Genomic DNA, 24,867 nt, shown 5'->3' on the forward strand with positions numbered 1-24,867 from the left:
TTAGAGGTTAAGGTAAACCAACCTGAGTTAGTACCTGGGGAACTGGCAGTGGCGAGCCCTTCACGTTGTTAGAATTACAGAGTGACTTGCAATGAAAGGTTTAGCAGACTGTGCTGACTAAAATTGAAAAGCAGATTATATGCATAGTGAAGTATTACTGATGTTCCTTAATGTTGGTTTTACTGGTAACTTTTAATTGTACAGCTGTGTGGTTGGTTTTGTATGTAATTAAGTTGCATCCAAGTATGATAAAGGACTGACAAAACATCCAGGTGTCTCTAGGAGCCATTAGTGCCAGTGAGTTATTAAAAGCATAAATGGTGGGAAAGAAGCAGATATGTAGCTAATTCAGTTGAAGAAACCATGCTTAATAATAAAGCAAAGACTGACAAGAAACCTGTCTGTTATCAGATTACCTAGTGGCATCATAATTCTGTTTAACTGGTATCTTCTGGGGACCATTTAAAAACAAGCTTGACATGTATTGTGAGCAGGGTCTCTTTCAACAGCCTACCCTATTTTCGATGGTGGTGTTTATGCTTCTCTATTGTTTTCCTCCTTAGAAAGAAACTCCTTCACCCAACTCGAAAGGTTTCCTGCTCTGAGGTCAGAGCCATTGTGTGTTTCTGAGTCTGATGGGTTGGGATGTTTTTTCCCCCGTGCCCCTGCAATTAGTTAGACAGCTTCTTAGCGCCGTCTGGTGGCTGAAATTGCAGGTTGCAGTTTAAACGCAGTTCAGTTTTTAAAACAATTGAAAGCTTTGTTTGCTCGTGCAGTGCAAAGCCACTTGTATCCTTCGGAGTCTTTGTGTAACTGTGGTGACAGGAACATTTTCTAGCTGCTTCTGTGCTCTAAGAAGTTGTTTTAGTCTTCTCCCCAGCAGATGTATGGGGAGAAGAGAGAGAAAAGTATTTAGTTATGGTAGCAGACCAGTACTTTACTTGAGATAATGGCTGCGCTGCTTAGTGTGAAAATGCAGTGTGGGGCTTTTGGTCCATTTCTGCCCCCTGCCCTTCTCACCAAACTATCTCTGTTGCTGTGGTTCCAGTTTTCATTTTGGGACTGTTATTTAGAGAAGAACTCTGTTTCCTTCTTTAACTGAAGCGTCCTTTGGCCTCACAGCCCCGTCCTGCCGTGCTCTGTGCTAGTGTCAGCTTGGGGTGCCACTGTCCTACTTCTGGGCTATGGCTTTGGAGGATGCAGGTAGCTCTTGGAACTGGAACATTTGCCTTGGATTGCCAGGCTGTTCTCCCACTGCTCCTTGGATGTAGTTTTGCTTTCCTTCTGCCTCGATTTTCTTTTTTTTCCGGTGCTGTGGAGTTCTGTTACTAATTGTCAGTGCTCAGCTGTCCTTGTTGTAAAGATCACAGTAACTGGATTGTTATGGCCTTGTTTTTTCTAAATATACTTTTGTTCTGTGTGGAGTTAATCCAACTCTAGAACAGAATGACTTCAAAACAACAGATCTCTGCATCCTCATAGGAATTGCTGCTGTATTTTGTGTATTCCCCAACTCTTCAGCAATTCACTAGAGGGTTAGTGTTCATAAGAAACGATTCTGCTTTGTCCATTATTATTATTTTTTTAATAGCTATCTGCATTTTTTCCCCATGCATTTAGCACTCTAGATCTCTGGTGGTGGTTTTCTTGCTGTGCTAGTTTTCATTTCATCCCTTTTGCTACCTATATTCTAAAGGAGGAATACACTGAACTTCTGCTTACTTTGATCACTGGGAGAAGTGTACCATCAGTTTTGCACATCTATATTTTCTGTTACAAGAACATCCTGTGTTTGATTTGACTGAGAGTCCTTCAGCATACTGAGGTGAAGATTACAGCAGGAAATGCCCTCACTGTTAGCAGTTGACAGCTTGGAGGGCAGAACTGGAGCAGAATTGAGCTCTGCTGGGATTTTACAGATGACCCTGGGAGTAAGCAGTAAGACCTGCTGGTATCTGTGCTTCTGATTCCTAGTCCCCAGGACATATGCTTTTACTTTCTGTTGAAGGTGGCTTATAAAGATAATGTTTTAAAGACAGGTTTTCTGTGTTTGATATTGGGCTTAGGTTCCTCTATGTTTGTCTTTTTGTCCAGTGTTGAGTACTTTTTTTTTGTTGTTTTTCATTTCATCAGTAATTGAGTTCAGTGTTCTTTTTGGTTCTTTAAACAAATAAAATAAAGGCCAAAAGAGGGCACTTCAAATTTGAAAATCGATTTCTAATATTTCTAATGGGTGCTTTTAGTTTCTGCAAAGCTGAGAGACTTTGAACACTTAAAATCCCATTAAATACTGAGTCACTGCAAACAGAACCTCTTGGTCACCTGAAATCACTTGATAACCCAAAGGAGTGGTATGAAGAACTTGAGAAGGATGCGATCTTACAGCTTCTCTTTGACATAAAGTGGAAGTATGTGTGTGAAGAGGGTAATTTCCTTTTTCATCTGCTAGAGGATACTGAGGGATATAGACTTCTACATGGGATGCCAAGGGTATGTGGAGCATCACACTGACTAATGGAGTAGCTTTGGAAGCCAGGACTCCCTTTGTGATGTTTGTCTGCTGTATGTGTGACTTGGATCAACTGGTACTGTAATAAAGTTCTCTCCAGATTCTTGGAAGTTGTACCTATGGTGAGAATTACAGTCTTGGATGCTAACCAGGCTGAACCAGTTGTCATCCCATCTTGACACTTAAGGAGCAAGAAATGGGTGTTTTCAGTTGTGTCATGCTCTTTAGAAGCTGGATTTCTTTCACCTTTAGAGAGGGATCTTTGTTAAGAAATGGCTGAAATAAGCATCTTGTATTCACCTTTCCCCAGAGCTCATTTTTCTTCTGTAAAGGGATAAAAGTGTCCCACAGCCAGAGGATGCAATGAAATTTGCGCCGTTTGAGGAGAAACGTGCCAAAATTGAGGAATAGCATTTGATTTGTAACCTTTTGAAATTAATTCAGTGGTTTTGTTTATTATTTTCGAAAGGATATCTGTTTCAATTTTGGCTTAAGAACGTAGAGCCTCTTGCTTGCAACTTGGCAGTGATTTTCAAGTGTAGGGGCTTAGATTTGGGTAGGCCGTTGGAAATCTCATGTGTTGAATCGTTAAGCAAGGCATGATACCCACCTGCCAACAGTTCAGTGGCTCTTGCTGTTAGAGCCAGGTTAATCTTTGTTCTGGTTGGGCAGTGCTGCTGGCAGAAAGCTCTTTAGCAGTTATCTTGTGTGCACTTGTGACGCAGGAGCTGATCTCAAGGTGTTTTTTTTGTTGTGTGATGTGAGATAACACCGTTGTTTTGTTAGCGTAGTGATGATGAGGGCTGTTGCATCAAGCAGCTGTCTTGACTTCGTAATTCTGAGCCTTTGGAATAATTGCCTGAAAGGAGGGATTGTACTGTGAGCTGCCTGCGTGTGATGGTTAGGGCATCATTTGAAGAATGATCCTTTTGAGCTCTCATCTTTCTGATCTGCCTTTGGAAAATTGGGCCACGCTTGTTTTGCAGTAGGAGAGAACTGCCACCAGAGGGAGGTGCTGGCTTGGGTTTTTCTCTTGGCTGCTCCATCTAGCGTTCACATGTCCTGCAGTTTATGGTTATATTTACAGCTGAATTGAATATGCAGTGTTTCACGAGGTAGTTTTCGTCTATGCTGTTAGTAGGCAGTGTTCTTCAGAAAGTGAAGCTTTTTGTCGATGGGTATTTTAGTTAATTTTGGAAAGCAAGTTGAACACCTTCGGTATAAATGCTATCACTTGTCACAGTCTGCATTAATTATCCTCTGAGGTGATAATCATACATTTAATTTTTTAAAAACTTGCATGAGAACTTCTGCAATCAACCAGCTGAAATGTTTACACAGAAAATAGATGAGACTGTATTCACAAATCTGTATTTTGTTTGAGGCACTTAAGTATAAATTATTACAATCTCAGCTGTGATGCACACACACTGGTGTGCTTTGATTTGGGTTAGGGATCAGGCAGCCACAGCTTGCCTGGGGATGACATCTGTTACTTCTGTAAGGTTACTTTTGAGGTGTGAATGGAAGGGAAGTCAGCCACCTCTGGAGCACACAGCTCTGGGTTTGGCTCTTCCATGGCAGATCTTGATGCTGCTGGATTGGAAGCTGCGATTTCTTGTGTTTGTGGCCACTCATAGCAAGTGTGTGACTTTTAGTGGAGGCCCTTGGATAAATCTGGTTGGATTGCACGGTGTCATGTCCTCCATGACAGCAGGCTGATGCATGTCTCCTGATACCCTTCTTTGATACTGCAGCTAGAAATCAGTGCAGTAGTCTGCTTTCATTTTATCTTGAAGATTTGACATTCAAACTTAGAATTCTGACACTGACTTAGCAGAGGCTTGGATTCCTAAGCACAAAGTGACAGCCTGCAGGGAAAGAGTGCTGCCTGTCAGCGGGGCTGGTTGCTTAGCAGTGGGCTATTGATCTGGAAAGGAACACAAAAAAAGTGATCAGGAGGCTTTGAAAACATAGTTCAAGCAGAGAGCTTTTCAAGTCGTCAGTCTTTAGTCACTTCCAACTGTTCACAAATGGAATTTGACTCTGAATAAAAGCAGATCTTGAACTTACAGTGATATTTAAGGCTTACCCTCTCTTGCCTTACTCTTAAGATAGCTGACCTGCAGACTGTACCTGTGAATGTGCAAGTCAGTGGTAAACATGCACAGCCCTTCTGCAAATCTGGTGGTATTTAGAGAAAATCATAGGCTGTTGTCCATCACACAAACACCTGATCAGCTGCTATGTGAAGTACATTGCTCTTTCAGTCACTGTTCATCTTGAGCATGCGCTTGTACTTTGTATTACAATATGATGGATCTTTCTTTTGATTATTTTAATAAGGCATCCAAATATGCTACAGATCACGTTGAAGATTGCATAATAAGAGTTAAAGCTTGAAATGAAACTGATCTCGGGCTGGAATCAAGTCCAAAGAGAAATGATCTAATGAAGGAGACTATTGATGTAGCTTATGGCACCGTAAGGCTGGTTTCATTACTTTGCTTGCTAAGCTGTGTCTTCTTCTGAAAAAAGCTCTTCACAGTCAGGATTTACTCAGTGGTACACTTATTTATTAGCACTGTCTGTTAAGATATGTGAGCAGCCATGTCATTGCGTGTCTCTTTTAATTATGTCTGATTTCAGCCTTGTTAGCCATTGAAATTCCAGGTCGTCTTTGTATTCAGGAGATTGAAGAAAGATTATTCAGCAGTACTGATTTGTGTTCCGTCTGAATGTTGCTCTGTGCTGTGCAATCAGTGCACAGAAACCCAAACTGCTAGAATCAGCTAAAACTAAAATTGAGCCAGTAACGCAGTCACAGTCAATTTCTCTCTTTTCTTTTGACGTAGAAACTCTGTCCTTAGTTGGTGATTGATTGCTTAGAAATGTGTCTTTCAGGACATCGCTCCATCTTTGCTGTTGTTCTATTAAACATGACGTACAAAGTGTTATTCTGTGTTCCTTGTTTGCTTCCAGGTGGGTTTTCAAGCAGCTATATGACAAGGGACTGGTATATAGAGGTGTTAAAGTCATGCCTTTCTCTACTGCTTGCAATACCCCATTGTCAAATTTTGAGTCCCATCAGAATTACAAGGTAAGTCAGTATATGGGTATGTAGTGTGTTGCAATCAAATCTCTGCTGTCCTCAACATAGATTTGGAAGTCGTTGAAGTTCTTTTAACTTGGTCCATAAGTATGTTATTGCACTCCAAGTTGATAGCAAGAAAATGAAGTAAATAGGCTGTTTTATTATGATTAGCTTTGCTTGTTTGGATTATTTGATCTCTGCCTTCTTCCCTGTTCTTAGTTAATGCTTGTGTGAGGCGTAATACTTTGCTATAGTTTGCTAAATTACTTTCATTTCCTCTTCTGGCTCTCAGAATGAGTATTGCACTTATGCTGGGTTTCCACTGTAAATACTAAGAGGAGTGCTGCAGCTGTCCTGGCTGTGTAGATCTGAGAAGAGGAGGGTCATTGGCAAAGTTGAAATCTCTTGTCAGTGTATTATTAGTAAGAATTATCAAAGACCAGTTTGGTTATAGCATGTAGGAATCATGCATTTAAAATGATAAACTCCAGTATAAAACAGTGTGCTAAGCACTATATGACAAACCCTTAAAACAAACTACTAGGATGCAGCTGTTATTTGGAACAAATTCATGATTGCATACATGAAGGCACCAGTTATGTCCTAATCTTTCAAATTTAGAGGTTTTGTGTCCTTTCCAATCCCCACCCAGGCCTCCGTATCCTTATAGCATAAATCGTGGGTCGTTACAGCAGAATGCTAGCACAAATTGTACATCTGGTCTTTTTTTACTTCTTGCCTAATAAAGGCCCATTTGCTGGCCAAAAATAGTGTTTTTGGAACAACTGCTTAAATGCACTTGTACAGTGCAGCCCACAAATACTAATGCTTTTTGTATTTCAGAGTTTCAGTTGACCACGCTGAAGAACAAAGGGTTGTGTGAGCTGGAATAGTGGCACCTATAAAGATACCTTGATATTTCTGTTTGTGAAAGCTGAAATAGTTAACGAATACAAGCGAAGCAGTTGACATTTCATATAGGCTCAGATTAATGAGCTCTCTCTAGAACAAAAACTGTGTTTGTGTGCCCCTTTTACATGGAACAAAGCTGTCTTCTCCTCAAATCTTAACAAAATACTTAGATGCCATCTCTTGCTCTATAACAATACAGTCTATGCTTATGTGTGCTGCTGTGCTCCTTCGTGCAAACAGCGTCTTTGTCTGTTTCAAGGTGATATTTTGGAGATTGAGGGTCTGTGAGCTGGTAAAATTTATTCTTAGCAAGATCTGTTGTTCCTGGGAATAAGCAGCTGCTATTTTCCTTGATGTGAAAAGCAGACTTTGGATTCTCTTTATTGATCCTGTGAGAAATAGGACACAGGAAGCATGTTTAGAAATGAAGTATCTAATGTAGGCTGGAGTAAATGATGTCAGTATCTGGCATTACATAAGAACTGAAGAATTTTTATCTTCAGCTTAAAGCAGGTTTAATTCTGTGAGCATCGCTTGAAAGCCTCGATGTAATTGTTATTATTTTCCTGGCTTTTGTTTTTTATCTACCTGGTCAACTTTGTGCTTCGGAAAACCAAATGAATAACTACAGTGTTGTTTCTCAATTGTTCAGAGACAGAGCTGCAGTGATAGCTCAATCTTTGCTTGGTGCTGAGCGCAGTTCAAGAGTTATGTAATATTTATGTTTTACTGTTGACTGCACCAGATGTTCACAGAAAATTCCCTCTGGAACAGCCCTTAGCTGAGACATAAATAGCTGCCTGTCCTGTGATGCAATTAACTGTTCCATGATGCTGGATGGAACCCAGAGTGCCTTGCGCTGGAAGTGAAGAGGGGCAGGACCTATTTGTATCATTAGGGTCTCTGCAAGAGGCATCTAATTTTGTTTTTTTAAATTTGACAGTTAAAATTAATAGTGAACATTTCGTGTGTGCAAGATTAGACTTGTTCAATCTGTTTTTCCAAATACAGGAGATATGAAGTGACCAAATGGGATTGTAATTAGCTGAAGGAAAAACTTGTTTTCAGGGGCTTCTTTTGAATCTTTTGGAGGCTGAGTTTCATACAGCTGATGACAAAGATTCTTACTCTTTTGTATATTGATGCACTTCTTCTTTAGGTACCCCACACTTTTATTTTCTCCTTCCTAACAGTAGTTTCTTAATAAGATACTGCCTCTTCTCAAGTGATGGCTGTTCTTCCTGTTCTCCGATTATAGAGGAAAATATGGGAAAAACCTCTTTGTAGCTGCAGCTGCTGATAGTCTTGACAGTTGAGATTAATTACAGATGTAGAAAAAGGGATTAGGAGAGGTACCTGAGGGAGCTGGCATTCAGCTCTCTGGTGTTTTGGCAGCTAATTCTCCAAATCTCACTGCTAACCCAGTGTTGAACTCAGTGGCCTTGTCAGGCTGATAGTATACACTGGTATAATGATGGGATGCTGTGACTGGTTTTCATTTCAGACTTTTTTTATGCTGCCTCTTCACATTCTGCCACTACAGAGGTCAACTAGGCGAGTTGCAAGGCAGTGAATGGCACCAGTTGCAACTGATTGATTTGTATTTTTTCACTAGCTCACGTAGTAAATGTGTTGTTCTTTTTTTCTTCTCACTTTATCTTGCCTGATAAGGATGTTCAAGACCCTTCAGTGATTGTGAGTTTCCCCCTGGTTGAAGATGCAAGTGTCTCTCTTGTTGCTTGGACCACTACACCTTGGACTTTACCTAGCAATCTGGCCCTTTGTGTGAACCCAGAACTACAGTATGTGAAATTGAGAGGCAAGTGTTAAATTAAGGTGATATATGTAACAAGCACTTCTTTCTTCAGTGCCTTTGAATGTGTACTTGCATGTTGTCTGATAGCTTGTTACTTATGCCAGATCTACAGTGCTTAGCTTGGGCTGGATCAGTGTTCTAGAAGATGAGGAGATACATTTCCTACGTGGCTGATGGTTTCTAACTGTTTTGCTCTTTTTACCAGTTATGTGCATTCTGAAGGCTGTTCCCAAATGCGTATTGATAGCTGAAATGATAGAATGAATGAAGAAGAATGTTTTATTTGGTCTCTTAAAGTCACGCAGTGTTTGAAGGACAGGGAAGTGTGACTGGGAGCCCCTAGCTTCTTTCCCCTGCTCTTGGAGCTCTGACTCAGACCAGTGTATGACAACTAGGTTGCAATAACTGAACATTTTGTGTCTTTTAGCACAAATGTAAGGTGAGGTGCATGCTGCGAGTTCCCATGTTATTTTATTTTTTCCAATATAAGGGTGCATTTTACCTGCTGTTACAGCTTACTTGTAGATGAGTTACTTATCACTGGCTAAATGACTTGGGCTACTGAACAGCCTCTCAGAGAGCATCCAGTATGTCAGGCGTTACATGCAGCAGACCATATAGGCTGCCTAAATGTAAGCTTTGGCTTTTCGTGTTACTATTTCAAATAACTTTCCAGTTGCAGATCCAGGTTTGTCAGTTGGCAACAGAGTATTTGTTTTAGTCTTGAAATGCAATTCTCTTTATTTTTCAATCTATTAAAAACTTAAAAAAAATAAAAATAATAAAAAATAATAATAATATATAAAAAAAAAAAAAAGGCAGGGTTTTGGACACAAACATGCTTGCATTGCTGTTCTCAGGTTCTTCCAAACTTCTGACCTTTTCCGACTTCTCAGTGTATGTAAATAAAAATGGAGATTCAAGTTAACAGTGCATTTATTCCGGATTTAGGAAATGCCAAAGGCGTAATTTCCCATTCCAGCACAAACACATGAATCTAATTATTGCCTAAGGTGGCAAATATGAGAAGTTGAAGAGTTCTTTACAATAAACTCCAGGCGTTTGGGGTTTTCTCTGCATTGTGGGAGAGCTAAATTTATTCTGGCGTTCCAAAATCTTGACATAAATTTGGTCAGCTTGAAGGAGTTATCGACAGCTTTCAGGAATAACACCTACATCTGCATGGAAAGCTGCTGGTTTCAGAGCTCCTTGCGTCTTGTCTTCAGTGAATATATTTATAGGAAGACATAAGGACACAACAGCTTTATGGCAACTAGAGGTCTGTGATAATGAACAAATGCTAAATGTGCCCATAGAAATACTAAAATCCCTTGAGGAAAAGTCTGAGTGATATTCATGGTCAAAATTCAGAGGTTGGGCTTCTTGAGGGATAGGAAATGGCTTTTTTTAATAATTTATTTCCTTTATAAAGAAATCCAAGCATAAAATTGATTGAAATAATAGATTTCAGAAAGACAACAGAAAGGAGTACAGTCGTTACAAGAAATGTCATTTTTATTAGTCATATTTACTTGGTAATTAACCAACTTGCCTCTAATTGTTTTGGTCTGCTTCAGTTACATATGCTGAAACTGTTCAGTTCTTTCTTTGGCACAGTGGCAGTAGGCAAGCTAGGGTATTACTGCCTCTTAACAACAAGAAGAGAATAAAGAGGCTGAAAATCATTGTACTGGGTTTTCTCCTGTGGTGTCTCTTTAAGCTTAGCTTTGGAAAGTAGCAGTTGATCAGCAGGAGTGTTCTGGACATTTTTGTAGCTCATTTGATACCATATTGCATAAACAGAAGTTTTTATAGTGGTGCAAATGAGGGCATTAAATTGGGATATATAACCTGTTGCTTTGCTTTATGTTCTAGATAAGGCTACAGGAAAGATTTACATCTTGATGGAATCCAGGCTGATAGCACTATACAAATCTGACAGTGAATACGAGATACTGGACAGGCAAGTACAGAAATTATGGCTCACTTGTTATCTTAAAGTATTTTTATAGCTCAGATGTTAAGTGTTTTAAGAAGTTGAATTTGGCAGTTAGCTGCAGGTGAATTTCCCACTATGGTGATACTATGTAAGTATATGTTAAAGAAAATCTGTAAAGAGATTGGAAGTTGCTAGGATGAACTGATCTTGAGTATGAATACAAGTTTGATTGGTTTACTGTTTCATAGTAAAAACCCCAAAGGTTCTTTGGTCTGTCCTTCAATTTGCTTATTTTTATTTTTTTCTTATGAAAAACATTATTAATTTATACAATTTCCAGTTTTCAAGATTTATGGATGTGGAAAACATCTTAGAAGTCATGGAAATATTTGAAGGGAAACGGACAAAAGTAAAACCATTCCCTTCAGCAAACAAATACTTTCTATAGAATCATCTCCCCAAGTTATGCAGTTGGTGGCAGTTACTCCTTCTGAAAAGTGCTCATTCATCTTATTTGAATTGAAGGATAGGGATGTTTGCATTGGTGTTCATTTTATTCAGTATTTGGCAGTAATTAAAAAAAAATAATCTAGAATGATGAGCCTTATTCCCTAGCAATAGTTATTTTTATCATCTTTTACCTCAAGCAGATAAAAGTTTTACAACACCATTTTGTCCAATTAGAATAATAGATGCAACGTGCATGCATACACATGTGAAAAGAGGCCGCCTCTATTTAACTAAGCAATTGCCTGCTGTATATTATATATACAACATATACAGGAATATACAGCTGGGGCACTTGCTAAAGATGTTTTCCACTCTTATGTTATGACGGTTGAGTAATTCCCACTTTGTATTTTTGCACTGATTTTATTGTTTTCCTCCCTTCCCCTCAGCATCCCTGGCTTAATTGTCTTAATCAGCCACATGCTCTGTGCCCATTTGAGGTGGTACTCGCTCTTTGAAGATTATTTTCAGTGCTCCCATTCTTCCATGCAGATGGAACTTCTGATCTCCAGATTTGTCCGTTTCCTATTTTTTTTCCTCCCTTCAGTTGTCAATAAAAACATTGAATATTGTCAACGTGATGGAAATCTTCTTTCAGCCTGATACTGAATCAAAACTATTTTTTTTTTCCTTGAAATGATTCTGCATCCATGTAAGCATGCAGTCACTTGGTCAGAATGTTTTTGTGTTCTACATGGAGCTGAATGACATGGGGAGGTGTCAAAAGCCTTGCTGTCATTATGCCCTGGGTCTATCTCCTTGACTGCTATTTAGGCTGCTTGGTTTGCCTAACAAAAGAAGTAATGTGCTTTGATGTGACTTGTACTTGACAAATTCATGTTGATTTTTCTTTGCCACTTCACTTTTTTTGAAGTATTCAATGTCTAAATGTAATGAAGTTGTTAGCTGGTCCGAGGGGAGTTTTCATCCTCAGAACTCCAAAAATATCTGTGTTATTTTGTTCTACCAAAAATGCTGTTGTTTTCTTCAATATTTGAATGCATTTCTTTTAGACTCTGAAAATAAGCAGTGTAGATGCATTGAGGCTTTTGGTCTCCTGTGTTGTCATCCTAAATTGTTCTCTTACTGGAATTCTGCAAATATGAGTTTGGTTTGTTGCCATCATTCATTTCCTGTATCAAGAAATGAACTAAACACTTAAGCCTTTTTATAGCCTTTTTTTCTTCTCATCAAAATTGTGAAGTGAAAGTTTTGTACTTCCTTTTTAAGACAGTCAGGACAGACAGGATTGTTGTAGATGCTTACATGCCTGGCTAAGTGAAATTTCTGGCTGTTTTTCTCATCTCTTACCTCTCTGTACCTTTGTACAGGGGAGCTGGCAACTTGTATTCTTGCAGAGTGGTGGCTTTTTCTTCTTCTTTTCTTTTTCTTCTACTGGTGCTGTAGTTTTCTCAAGCTGACTGTTCTTCTGTCATACTACAGTTTTTATTTTATGTAATAAATCAGTTCTCAAATGTGAAATGTGAGACAATTAAGAGGTAGCTGGTAATTAAAAAGATATTTTGAACGTTTTAATCTTAGAGCATATAAATTCATGGAAATGAACTTTTTTCTACTTCTCACTTCTTTTCTTCTGGCCCATGTCTCAATTTTCAGGCTGTTAGGTCTTCAGGGGTGAAACTGATATTTGCTCCATACCAGGTGGCAAACTGAGGTCAAGGAATGGTCTTACGCTGAAAACATTCTGCATCTGAAGTCATCTCGTCTTCCTGAATACTTCCAGCTTTTCTTTCAAACCTGGCCTGACTGCTTTTGTTTCCTTTTTTGAGTCAGATGCAGACAGTGGTTCTTTGTGTGAGAGAAAACTGGAATATTTCTTCTCTGTTTCACTAGTCAGGGCTCCTGTCTTCATCAGAATCATCTCTGCTACTCGGCACGCGTGAACCTGTCTTGATGCATTACTCCATTTGTGGCCATTTAGTAGTGGTGAACATGAAATGGTTGATGAATGTTCTCCTCCCTTTCTGTTAGATTTCAGTCTGCTTGCATGTTAAACTCTTAAGTGCTTTATACTATTTTCCAGCACATCAATTTTATTTCCTTTTCAATTCTAAATTTCTGATCACTTGGAAGTGAAGGGTTGCTATGGTTAAGGTAGTCTCCATTAGAAGTATAACTTAAGTCACAAGGTGGCACTGTATAAACTTCCAGCTTCCAGTTCAGGACTTAGATTACAAAGTATTTGAGAAGTCAAAAGGGAAAATCAGGAATGTGATCCACAACCCTTTCACCCCTTTCTCTTAACTGTAGGTGGTTCTAGTACTTGATTTGTGTCTGAATACTCCCACATCTGTATGTAGGAGCACTAGGATGTTGTTTTCTCATCTGATCCTGATTAAGCACCTCAAACATTCCTAAGGCTGTTTGTAATGTAAAATACTTAAACCATCCATGAAGCTGTGCCTCAAAATAGAAGAACGCCCCTTCCCTGGTGGATATTGTGTATAGCAAGCTGGGGAGACCGCTCTTCAACTTGGCATTAAATATTGATTGAGCTTCTTTTTGTACAGTGGAACAGTTTTCAAGCAGTTTTTCACTTTCAAGTAGTCAAATGTGTGGTTTGACCAGTGGTTTTGAAAGATGTGGATGTAAATCAGGAGGAGTATAGGAAAAGACCACAGCTGTGGCACATCCAGAAAGGTATCTCATCTTCTAGAAGAGGCTGCATTTGAGCTAGGCTTCTTTCTGAGATGCAAGATTCAAGCCTTTTTAGGCGAGTGTGAGCAGTCCAGTCATTGTGCTTGCCACCTGTAGTTGGAAGCCTGAAGAGGGCCAAATCTACAGGCTGTTTCTCTTCTTGGTTGTTATGCTTCGTCAGTGTCCTGTCTGTATTGGATCTTCTGAGGTGCCCTTGGGAAGTGTAGATGCCTAATTATAGAGTAAGGATAAGGTATCTAGGATTTAAACACTGTAATTCTCAGAAGGACCATCTTTTGTGCATACAGCTCCTAGATGTTCTGGGACAGTGCTTGTTTAGTTCTGTTGAACACACGGAGCTCATAGTACTTTGTTATTGTGTTATATGCAGAAGCTCCTTACCTAGAACTTTATGAGAAATAAACTCTTAATAATGCTTACTTCCTATGTAAGTTTCCAATGATTTCTTCATTGGAAGGCTGTTGGGTAGAAGTCTACCTGTTCTCTGATAGCAGAGATACATTAAGACATGTTTCCATCTAAGTTGTCAAAGAGGTGTAGAAATGGGAAGTAAATGCAGCCAGGTTCTGTTACATATGAGGGAAATAGGGGAAACTCCTCCCTTACTAGTGGACCAAGCAGTTTTCAAGTTGTTCATTTGTGTTCATGTACATTTTCTTTTTTTCCTCTTCAGGTTTCCTGGCATTGTTCTAAAAGGCAAGAAGTATAAACCACTCTTTGAATATTTTATTCAGGTAAGATGAAGTTGGGTTTGTCACAGCACACCATGACGAAAGTCAAAATGTTTCACAGCATTACTTGTTTATATTACAAAAACCTTGTGTCCTAATAAGAAAACTCAGGTTTAATCCCAGTTGTTCAAAATGCTTGTGAAAGGTTGAAAAACAGAAGGCTGTTCTTAAACTTTTTTTCCTTAAGTTATAAATACACCCAGAGTAAGAATTGAGTGGTGAATGGTAGCATGAGTTCAGATTACAGCAAGACTTTCACTAATCACTACTGAATAAGCAGCATTCTCTCAGGCTTGCATCTGGTGAGCCTGTGTCTTTTGCCTTTAAATTCCACAGACCTTATATTCGTGAGATGGATTGGTTGTGCAGCATTTGAGTGCTGTGTAAGTCTCCTGTGGATAATAGCACCATAGATTGTGTTGCTGTAGTACATGGTAGTACATATAGTAATAAGAAACAGGGTAGAGGACTATGTATTAAAAATACAAAAGCAGTGCTTGGTTAAATTCTTCAAAGAGTTGAAAAGGATTACAGAAGTGCTGGACAAGCAGTTGTTAACTCAGGAAAGAGACTCAGTCATTTGTGCCTGCATTCTGTGCTGAAGCATGTGCTGAAGTAGCAAACTGTGGAAACCTGCGTAGGCAGCAGGACCTGTTGTTTCTAGAGGAAGGTCAGAAGCTAAGCTGAATCTGATAAACTGGACTGCAGGTATAAAGGATCAGAATGGATTAATGATTCTGAGTCCTGCTGTACTTCCTAAGGAACAGATGGGCATATACCAGTTTTACTTAGAATGGATGTCTTATCCTAAAATATCCCTCTTCAGGACATGCCAGATATCTTGTAATGTATCTGATTGAGCTGTAACAGTTTGCAGTGCTTTTTTTTTTTTTTTTTTAATAGAAAATAGTATGTAGATGTCAACAGTTTACGGGCTGGTTCGGCCCGGTTCTGTGATGAGCAGGGCGGAGGGATCTGCAGATCCGTGCCTCTGGAAGAAAAAAAGAAACAGGGGACCCCAAAATAATTAAAAACAGCGGCACCAATCTGAGGAGAAACAAACTAATTTACTAAGTATATTATCAGAATGCAAGATAACACACTATAATACAATATAATCCGAATTGAAGCTAATAAATCAAATATAATGAGAGAGAGAGAGAGAGAGAGAGAGAATGTCCAAAAGGTGGATAGGCCTCACCACAGCACTGAGGTGAGATGCGCAGTCCAGTTGAGCAGCAGGGAGATGGGAACAGCGCCCATGATGAAGGGCAGGTGAGAAAGGGACATCAGGTGACCTTGCCAGGAGTTAAACCTCCTCTCCCTGAGCGCAAGGTCCCCTGGGGAATGTAGTTCTTCTCTTCAGGGCAGGTACCCAGGACTTGAGCACTGACAGTTAAAGTCCCAGTGCCCCACATGATGTTATGATGTGGAATACCGAAAGCCAAAAATCACAAAACCATGACAGTAGATAACAAAAAAATAAAGATGTAGATAAAAAAAAACTAAAGATGTGGTCACACTGCAAATTTTCTTGAATGTTTAAGCTTCTCATTTCGTTGTTCTCTGGAGAAAATAAAGAGAATTTCTTATTATGAAAGAAAAGCCGTTTAAAAAAAATATTATGAAGGTACAGTTTCCATTACCTTCCAATGTAAAAATGCAAGGAGACTTCTGTGAAGTGAATGCCTGTAGCTGTCTTGAGTGTATCCTCATTTACACGAGTGTACTCATTTGTATTCTGTTAAACACAGACCTTTGTGAAGAGCTGTGACTTGAGGATGAATCGACTCTGTAGCCTTATGGAGGGAACTTAGATTTAATCAAAGTTGATGCTGCTTAAATGAAGTGTCCAAGTGATTTAGCCATGGGAAATGAGTACATAATGTTAAGAATGTAACACTGCAATGCATGTCATTTATTTCTGAAGCCATTGTGACTGCCAGTAGCTTTCCTGCATTCTTCAGAATTCTGGTTTGCTGTATGTGTGAAAAGCCTATTTTTGTGTTACAGTGCAGAGATAAAGGTGCCTTTACTGTGTTGGTAGACAATTATGTGAAGGAGGAAGAAGGCACAGGTGTCGTTCATCAAGCCCCCTATTTTGGTGCTGTGAGTACAATTTATGTGTCTGTTATGTTCATTTTTTTTCTCGTGCACATGGCTTGGCTTTCCAGCTACTGTGAACTGGCAGTGGTTATGAAATCGAGTAACCCTCCCGTTTGCTACTTGGAAACATTGTGTTCTAGGGCACTCTTACATGCAGTTGTGCCCCTTGTGTGTTGAAGTGGAGATTTCAGATGTCTGGTTTTGGTTACTGTTGTGGTATGTTGTGCTCTCACCACTGTATCTTCCAAGTGTCATTTTGATCTTAGCTGTTCCAAGTCTAGATTTCCAGCTTCAGGAATAAATGATCTGCTAACATTGAAAAATAGAAAAATGTGCTTGAAGTGATAATTTTGGATGGTAGCTGTAGTTCTGCTCAGTACACTGCCTCTCTTCAATCTGTCAATTTTGGTACTTGTTGTATATTTGGAATACCTGAAAAAGTGCTTTGGGTGCTTTTTCTTTCTTGAGGCTTTATCCCTTATTGAACTCCATTCTTTTTTCTGTCTGCTGAACAACTTTATTTTTCTTTCTCTCAGTCTATTCTTGCAAAGGTTAGGAGGGATTTTTTCATGAATTTCATCAATTTTTAGACATGGGAATTAGCAGCACTAGTTTAGATTCATTGTCTCTTTTGTGTAGTGTCTTGTCTTCAACCGTTTTCCAAAGATGCCCTCAGAAAACCTGTAATAACTGCCAATGTCCAGCAATTAGCAGTCCCTGTACTGCAAGCTCTATTATAGTTTCCAGAAACCATTGCCATTAATAATAGGCCTCTTTGTATTTGTGTGAAATATCCTATCTTTCTCTGTCCTTTTTTGCTGCATTTTTTGAAGGATGCATCTGTTGTGGTGTTCTGTTTCCCTTGACAAGATGGATGTTGATATGAGAAGATGTTCTACCTTAATATAGCTGTAACTTAAAATCAGATTGGGCTGTATATTCCTGGTTAATAGAGAAATTCATGTGACTGGTAAAGTGAAGTGCCTTAAGGAATCTAAAGCATATTGCACTACCTGAGCCTCAGATTCCCCTATAGCTAAATCCTGCAGGATCTTAACTGAGGGATGAGAGAACAGTCTTGGTTTTAAGAGGAGAGAACTCTTGCTGTGGAACATGGAGTAATAGAAATGGGAATGCTGCTAATAGCAGAGGAGCTCTGGAAGAAGTGTTCCATTGGCTGCTGTGTTGATTTGTGTATTTTCACAGCACTTTCTAGTTACTGGAAACAGCTTGTTGGAAAGCTTAGCTGCCCAGTTAGTTCAAGGATTATTTGCCATCTTCTGTTTGGTTCGGTTACAAGCCCACAAAGACTTGTATGAACACAGAAGTGGGGAATAAGAATGTTCCATCTCTCCTGGGAAGTCAGCAATTACCTTTTTAAAATGAGGGGTTTGGAAAACTTGGCAGTATAGTATGTGCGTTACAAAGGAAGAAAAGATGCACAGAATAACTGTGTAAGTGAAAAGTACACTAAGATCATAAAATTAGCAATTGATACATATGGGGCATCTAGACTTCATAATGTGTGGTATGGACCTGGGTTAACTGATATGCTACCCTTAGAAGGAAGTTATGTGGAGCATGTTGTATGAGATGCTGCTTTTTTCTTGTGGGGTGCATACAGTTCTGTTTTTCATGGTGCAGTGATTGTTTTCATTCAGAAAGACTCACACAGGCTCTAGTTTAGGTTCAGGAATTCATCACAGTAGGCACTATACCAAATACTGAGTATTACATGGTGTTGACTTAAACGTTTCCATCTTTAAATAGGCAGTCTTAGATGAAAAAGAGAGAAACTCCTGATTATAGGTAGAATTGTCTAATTGGCTTCTCTGCAACTTGCTTCGATATTGTGTGTTAAAGGAGAATAGGGAAGAGAAAAGGGGGTAAGTGGAGCAGGAGATAAAGCTCAGAGGAGAAAAAGAGCACAGTCCTTTACAAGAACTGTCGTCTTGTGTCTGTCCCTTTCCCCCCAGAATAAGCAAGTTCTTTTAATAAACAGAAAGCAGGGTTGTTTTTAATTTTAATTCTTCTTTCTGGTCGACATTGTGATGATAGCTTGGATGCTCCTTCTCCAGTAGTAAAAATTCACCTTTGTTTAGTTCCAGGATAGTTGTTTTGTTTTCTTGTCTGATGTGTTTGCCAGATACAAGCTGCAATACTGCATAAAATTACATTTTATTTTTTTTTTTAGTTTGAGAGAACTCAAAATTAAAGCTCGTGGGGAAAGACAGACCTGCATAAAAACTGTTAAAACTCATTCTGCTTGTCGATTAATGTGACACTAAAATCCAGCTGCTCAGGCATTTCGTCATAGGTAGATGTGCCTGCATTGAGTTCTAGTAATGTTTTAGTTGGCATGCAAACCCTGTACTTCCAGTACTTGCTCAGGATGAATCACAAATGTTTCTTAGGTTCATTCCTGTTATACTTTACTTTTGCGATGTGTTGAAAAGATACTGATTTTTAAGTGGTGCTACAGGTAAACCTTTTGGCAGTTGTTTTTCTTTTTTTGTTGCCTTTTTTTCAAGTTTCTGGCAGGAAAGCCTTGAGTTATTCTCAACAGTGAGTTTTCAATAGCTTCTGTTTCACTCATTTTAAGTACGGCGTTGACTTCTCTTTGTAACCTTCTAGAGGATATAATCATCGCAGCATTTAAAAAAGCATGTGACCAGCAGTGTGACTTCAGTCCTGGAAATAATTGAAATTTACTTCAGTTTTCCAGTGAAGCTTAGCACTTGTGGTTTTCTGCATGTGCCTGAATGTGTTCTTGGATTGTGATTACTGAAACAAGTCCCCATTAAATCAAATAGAATGTCGGTGTGTAGAGCTTTTACATTTGATTCCAAGCTTTTCAAAAGAAAGGAAACTCTTGATATATCACCGGCTGCTTTGGTGATGCAAACCATACTGAACCACCTCCTGCCCTGGGTCCTGCAAAGTGGAAGGTTCGTTATTAGGTTTTAGCTAGGTTGTCAGTGTGCCAGGCTTTGATGTACTCTTTGCTGGCTGCTTCTTCAAAGCCTTGTACAGTTCATTGCCAAATCAGGGTTGACATGTCATCTGGCCTACAAATTAAAGCTGCAGTCTGCTTGCTGTATCTCAGCAATAATAGCTGGTGAAAGGTCAACTGAGAACAGGCTTGTCTTAAGTCATCTATTGACTGTAATAACTGGTTGACCAAATGGAGGCTGAAGAATTGTGATGGTTGTCCACAGTGACTGAAAAGTGGACGGAAACTGTCATCTGTAGAGAATTGAGTGATATCACTGAGATGGGGTTTCGGTTCTGCATGTGATGCATTGAAGCAGTCAACTTCTCTACTGCTGTGGATGAGTTTCAGCATGTTCTATGAAATACAATGTGGGCCCACTTGGCAACATTTACCAGACCTGGCTGGAGGGGGCTGGTGGGCAGTGCTGAAGATGCAGGAAGAAGACTGCAGAGAGGATCTGGAAACCTCGCTTTGTCCCACCCAAAGCTGGCTTGCCAGTATTGGTTGCATCTATGAAAGGAGAATTCAGATAGGTGTGAAATGCCTGCTTATTTAACACTTATTTGAGCACTTCATTCAGATAAGATCTCCTTGATCAAAGTGACTCAATCAGCTTGCTTTAGAGTGCAGCTCCTATGAAGTAGCTGTTGTGTGCTTGTTTCACCAAGGGTAAATGAGCTCTAAGCAAATAGGAGTCTGAAAGTTCAATTGCAGCCAGTTTAGATAGGCAAGATCACTGTAGGTTCCATTGCGCACCACAACAAAACCCTTCAATTTCTGTCCCTAAATGTAGTGCCCCATTTGGTCAGGGCAGAAGTACGGGAACCCAGCAGACTCAAACAACCTGCCTTGGTGCAGGCTTAAGCAGGGCCTTGCTCTTTGAGGAAAGAAAATTAAGTGATTCTCCAAATGTTTTGAGAGAGTTTAATCCTCAACCTCCCTGCTCTCCCTTCCCCTCTAATCCCTAATAATATAATCCCACCTTTAGGGGAAAAAAAGTGGGTAATTTGGAATAGTAATTGGTGAAGATGTGTTTACTTCAAGCTTGAAATTGGAGTCTGAACTTTGCTAGTCCCCTTATAATTTTGCTCTGATCTTTCATTTTGAAGGTACCATTGGTTCTTACTTACATTTCTGAGAAGCTTTTAGTGACTTTCTTGTCCTGAAGGCTTTTTTTAATTTTGTGCTCCTTATTGCTACAGGAAATTAAAGACTTCAATGAGCTGGCCAGGAAAACAGTCCGTGATGTTGCCCATGTGTGGTGGTTGATCAATATTGCTGCCTACAGGCCCAAAAGATTGAGAAATACAGATTTCAGTACTTAAGATCATTAACACGTTCAGAAGTAGGGAATTCTTATGTGTAATTTCAGAATAAGATTAAAACAACCTGCCATCTCCATACATAAACACGTGTGTATTTGTATATGTGTGTCTACAGATGAATTATGAAGAATTCTGAAGAAATTCTAATTCCTGTAATGCATAAAAATACAAATGTATGTACAACACTTTTTAAGCATTTATTTTGTAAAGTGAAGGCTGAGTATTTCATTATTCTGCCCAGTCGTCGTGTTTCTTATTCAGTATTTATTGTTTTCTGGAATGGATGTTGTAACTGATATTTCAGTCTTCTGTAACTTGGCGCTTGTATCTTTTGTAGGATGATTACAGAGTCTGTATGGATTTTAATGTTATTCAGAAAGATTCTGTCCCAGTTTGTCCTGTTGATGTGTCAGGCTGCTTCACAGCTGAAGTGACCGATTTTGCCGGACAGTACGTGAAGGTCAGTGAGTCTGGAGATAGGAAATTACTGCTTTATTCTAGGTAGAGTTTATGTGCTTTAGAAGCGTTCTTATCTTTGCCTTAATGCCTTTGTCTTCAATGTGCCTCTGGAAAAATCGAAATGTCTATTAACGTGCAACAGTGGCAGGTTTGTTTATTAAAATGTCTGAAAAAAACCCCAACCTTGAAACGTAAGTGGTATTGTAAATGTTGTAATGAAATTGAGGATGTGTGTTTATGCTAGTAGCAGCAAAGTCACACTTTTTGCTAGTTTCCTACAGAAATGTTACGTGTGCAGTCTCTAGGTAAGTGTGCCTGCCTTGCCTTGGGATGCCAACTGAATTCACAGATGTCATAATTAAGTTTATACCAGCCAGATAGTTTAATGCAGTTTCTTAATGGAGAGAAATCCAGTCATTTTTCCCACTTGTGGGACATGTTGCAACACAAATTGACTTGCTAATAGATGAAAGAGAATCCATCTGAAAGGATACCCAGAGGAACTCTGGACTGTTACAGGCAAATCTGTGAAAACGAATGCCTCATACACTCAGCAAATAAATTATTTTTCAGTCATGGTTTCCCACTGTTACAATTTGATGGCCTGTTCCATTTGAACAGGCTTGAAGTCTTGTTTGAACTCAAACAGCTATCATTGCTTCCTGCATATTGAGGCAAATAATGGAGTAGTGGAGGCTGCATGTTTAGCTTCTTGCCGATAGGAATCTGAGCTTGAAGAATGTTCTTATAATGATGAATTCTTTTTTTAGATTCTGAATATTGCAAAATAAAAAATCTTTGTGTACTATGATTTCTTTTTCCTTTCTTAATCTCATTTTGACAGTGTCCAATAGGTTGTCTTTAGCTCTTATTGTGCAGCTTTCGGTCCCAACTTAAACTGTAAATCCTGTCAGGTGTTACAAAAGATGATGTAGCTTCTGTAACTGTAGTCACATTTTAGAGGAATGTGTTACAGTGAGTTCTGAACATCAGATAAAAGGCACTGTGTGGATTTCTACTGAAGACTACAGAAGACTTAATCAAAGATTTAATGATGTGAGTTCTGGTGTGTAGCAGCGCTGCAGAAAAAATTAAGTTCTACACAGTTCAGTGTATGTGGGAGGGAAAAAAGCTAAGGGGAAAAAATGGACTGATCTATAGAAGGATTTGGAGAGCAAATAACGTTTCAAATGTAATGTTTCACAGTACCTCTACAGTAAATGTATGAATTATATGCAATTTGGGGGATTTTTGTGTAGTTATTGAATTACTTGCAGGTTATTTTTGGTTAGATATTGCAGATGAATCTTGTCGTGGCTTACTGAAATGGTGAAATTTGTTATCCAAGGAAAACTTTTTCTTCTTTTGTTTCAGGATGCAGATAAGAACATCATTAAATTACTGAAGGAGAAAGGCAGGCTGGTTCACAGCAGTAGTTACAAACACAGCTATCCGTTCTGCTGGAGGTAAGGAGAGAAGTGCATATGGTTTTAAGACTGAGGGTTGTAACTGAGGAACTTCTTGAGGTTTGCCTCCTTTTCCCCCCTCTCTTAACTTCCTTGGCTTAACATCACTGAAAGTGAAAGGGATCAAGCGTACTGAATTAGAGCAGCTTCAATTTTGGTTTAGTCCTTCAAGAGTTACCAGCTTTTAAACTGCAGCCAGAAACTACAGTGCTTTTATTGTCTTTATCACAACTCAAATATACAGCCATGGTGTTCTGAAATAAACTGGTTACATAGAAATGCTGATGCTGTAGAACATACTTAATCCTGCCACATGTTGACATTCTTGTTGATTGATGATCAGTTGCAGGCAGCACCTAGCAGCAAATTATCTGGTAGGAAGAGTAATGGAATCTACTTTAAAATCTCATTTAGCTTCCATCAGAAATCAAACCATAATTGGAATATGCTAAAAGTAGGAGAGTAGTTCTTGACTTAAACACAGTCATAAATTATTTTGATTAATGTAAGAAAACTTTGGAATCAGGTTTTCCTACTTACTGTACTGTTTTTCTTGCTTTTCTCTGGAACCAGTGAGTTGTTGGATCCCAAGTATGTCATGTCTCTTTTTGCATATCATCAGAGGATCCTTCTTTTAATTGTCTTGTTGTAATGTTATGCAGTCATTTGCTGTTAACTGATGTTGGAAAATTTAAAGGCAAGGGCAGCAGTGTCACCTAGGTGACTACACAGTAGACAATTTCTAGCCAGAACTCTTCTTTATTGGAATTGTTGAAAGAGAAAATGATTAGTCAAAACTGCTCTGTGTACATGTAGATCTTGCTAACCTGAATGCTTGTGTAGTCTAGGTAGTGGTTTAACAGCTCTGGAAGGAGTTGATTCAACAACTCTGGAAAGCAGCAAAGGTAACAAGCTTGACAGCCAGATGTCCATGGTAGCTACTGTGTGCCATCCCATTAGGAATTAACACTGGGAAGCTTTGTCTCTGATTTATGCAAGGCTTTGCTTTTTTAAGCAAAACCAAGAAGCGTTCTTTAAGGGCGTGTGGTCAGCAATCTATCATATACTTCTGAAATTAAAAAAAAAAGGGAAGATCACAATAAGTTGTTTAAAATCACTGCACAGTCCAGAGTGGTACAAGGAATGATTGGAGCATGTATGGTGCACGGAGTATGTTATTGCTGAGCTTTTCATGTACAAAGGTTACATTTCAGAGAGAGCTGATGTTGTATCACTGCTAAGGAACAGGCTGTTTGCTCAGGTGCTTCTCTACCTCTGATAAAGTTCTAAAGGACACACATCTAAGGAAACATGCTGCCACTGCTGTTCCCCAAAGGATGTGCTGGTCCTGAGTAATCAGAATCAATCTCTGTATGTGATAGGATGATGCTGAATAGGTGACTGCCAGCCTCTAGCATGCACTGTGAAGTTTTCTTTTACACTTACAGAAGAGCAAATATTCTTACATTGTTAAAATTGGCTATTTGTGTTAAAATTTTTTTCTGCTTTCAGTGGTTGTGCCCTTAGAGTGGTGCTTTCTGCTCTTTCTTCAACATCCTGATATTTTATCTGAACTCACTACCTTTAAGTGCTTAGTCCTTGAAAATCAGTTTTACCTTTAATGTATATGCTCGGTGAAGACTCCTGGAATGCTGGGTAGAGAAACTGCTTTAAGAAATGCAGATGTTAGTTACAGAGGAATGGCCAGTCCTCTGCTGTTCAGAGATAGCAAGTTTTATTTCAGAGTAATTGTCTTGGAATTCTGAGTTGCACTATTGTGTTGAGAAGTGGAAGGTAACATGCAAAAGGGGATTTTATTCTCTTGTTTGAAATAGATTAAGTCTATGGAATCTGTGCCATTTCTGCCTTTTACTTTCAGACTGTAGTGCTAGTAAGTTGAGTCTGTCAATCTTAATCCTTTGTGAGGTAATGAAAAAGCACAGATTTGAAGTTAGAGCTAAAGGACAGTGTTATGGAAGCAGTGAAAGTGGTTGTGCTATATTGGACCAAACAGGCCCTGTAGAACCTGTGACAGCATCCAGAAGTCAATGTGTAGGAAGGGATATGAGAACAAGGAGGTGTTCTCCATAGCAGTCCATTGGCTTCCAACCATTTTCAGATAATGAAAATAATGAGCCCGCATCACTGCCACAACCGCTTCTGAGTGATATGATTATATTGATGAATTTTCATCATAATGTGAATATGTTGTGCATTTGAAATGAATCCATGTTATAACTTAAAAAAAATAAAAATAAAAATCAGGAAATGTTTTGTGTAGTGAGTTGATATTATGGAAATAAAAGCTTCTTGTCCCAGAGTTGCT

At 39.1% G+C, this 24,867-nt stretch overlaps 1 protein-coding gene across 2 annotated transcripts in view; it reads left to right on the top strand.

Moving 5' to 3' along the window:
• IARS1 (isoleucyl-tRNA synthetase 1) overlaps positions 1 to 24,867 on the top strand; it is a 92,495-nt gene that overhangs the window by 7,701 nt on the left and 59,927 nt on the right. For both annotated transcript variants that reach the window (XM_048957822.1, XM_048957823.1), the window contains 7 exons: positions 5,492 to 5,609; positions 8,187 to 8,334; positions 10,207 to 10,294; positions 14,133 to 14,193; positions 16,204 to 16,299; positions 20,954 to 21,076; positions 22,450 to 22,541. In XM_048957822.1, the coding sequence (XP_048813779.1) occupies positions 5,492 to 5,609; positions 8,187 to 8,334; positions 10,207 to 10,294; positions 14,133 to 14,193; positions 16,204 to 16,299; positions 20,954 to 21,076; positions 22,450 to 22,541 (726 nt within the window). The remainder of the gene's footprint in view (positions 1 to 5,491; positions 5,610 to 8,186; positions 8,335 to 10,206; positions 10,295 to 14,132; positions 14,194 to 16,203; positions 16,300 to 20,953; positions 21,077 to 22,449; positions 22,542 to 24,867) is intronic.

This window comes from Lagopus muta, chromosome 11, assembly GCF_023343835.1.
Source record: "Lagopus muta isolate bLagMut1 chromosome 11, bLagMut1 primary, whole genome shotgun sequence".
Lineage (NCBI taxonomy): Eukaryota > Metazoa > Chordata > Aves > Galliformes > Phasianidae > Lagopus > Lagopus muta.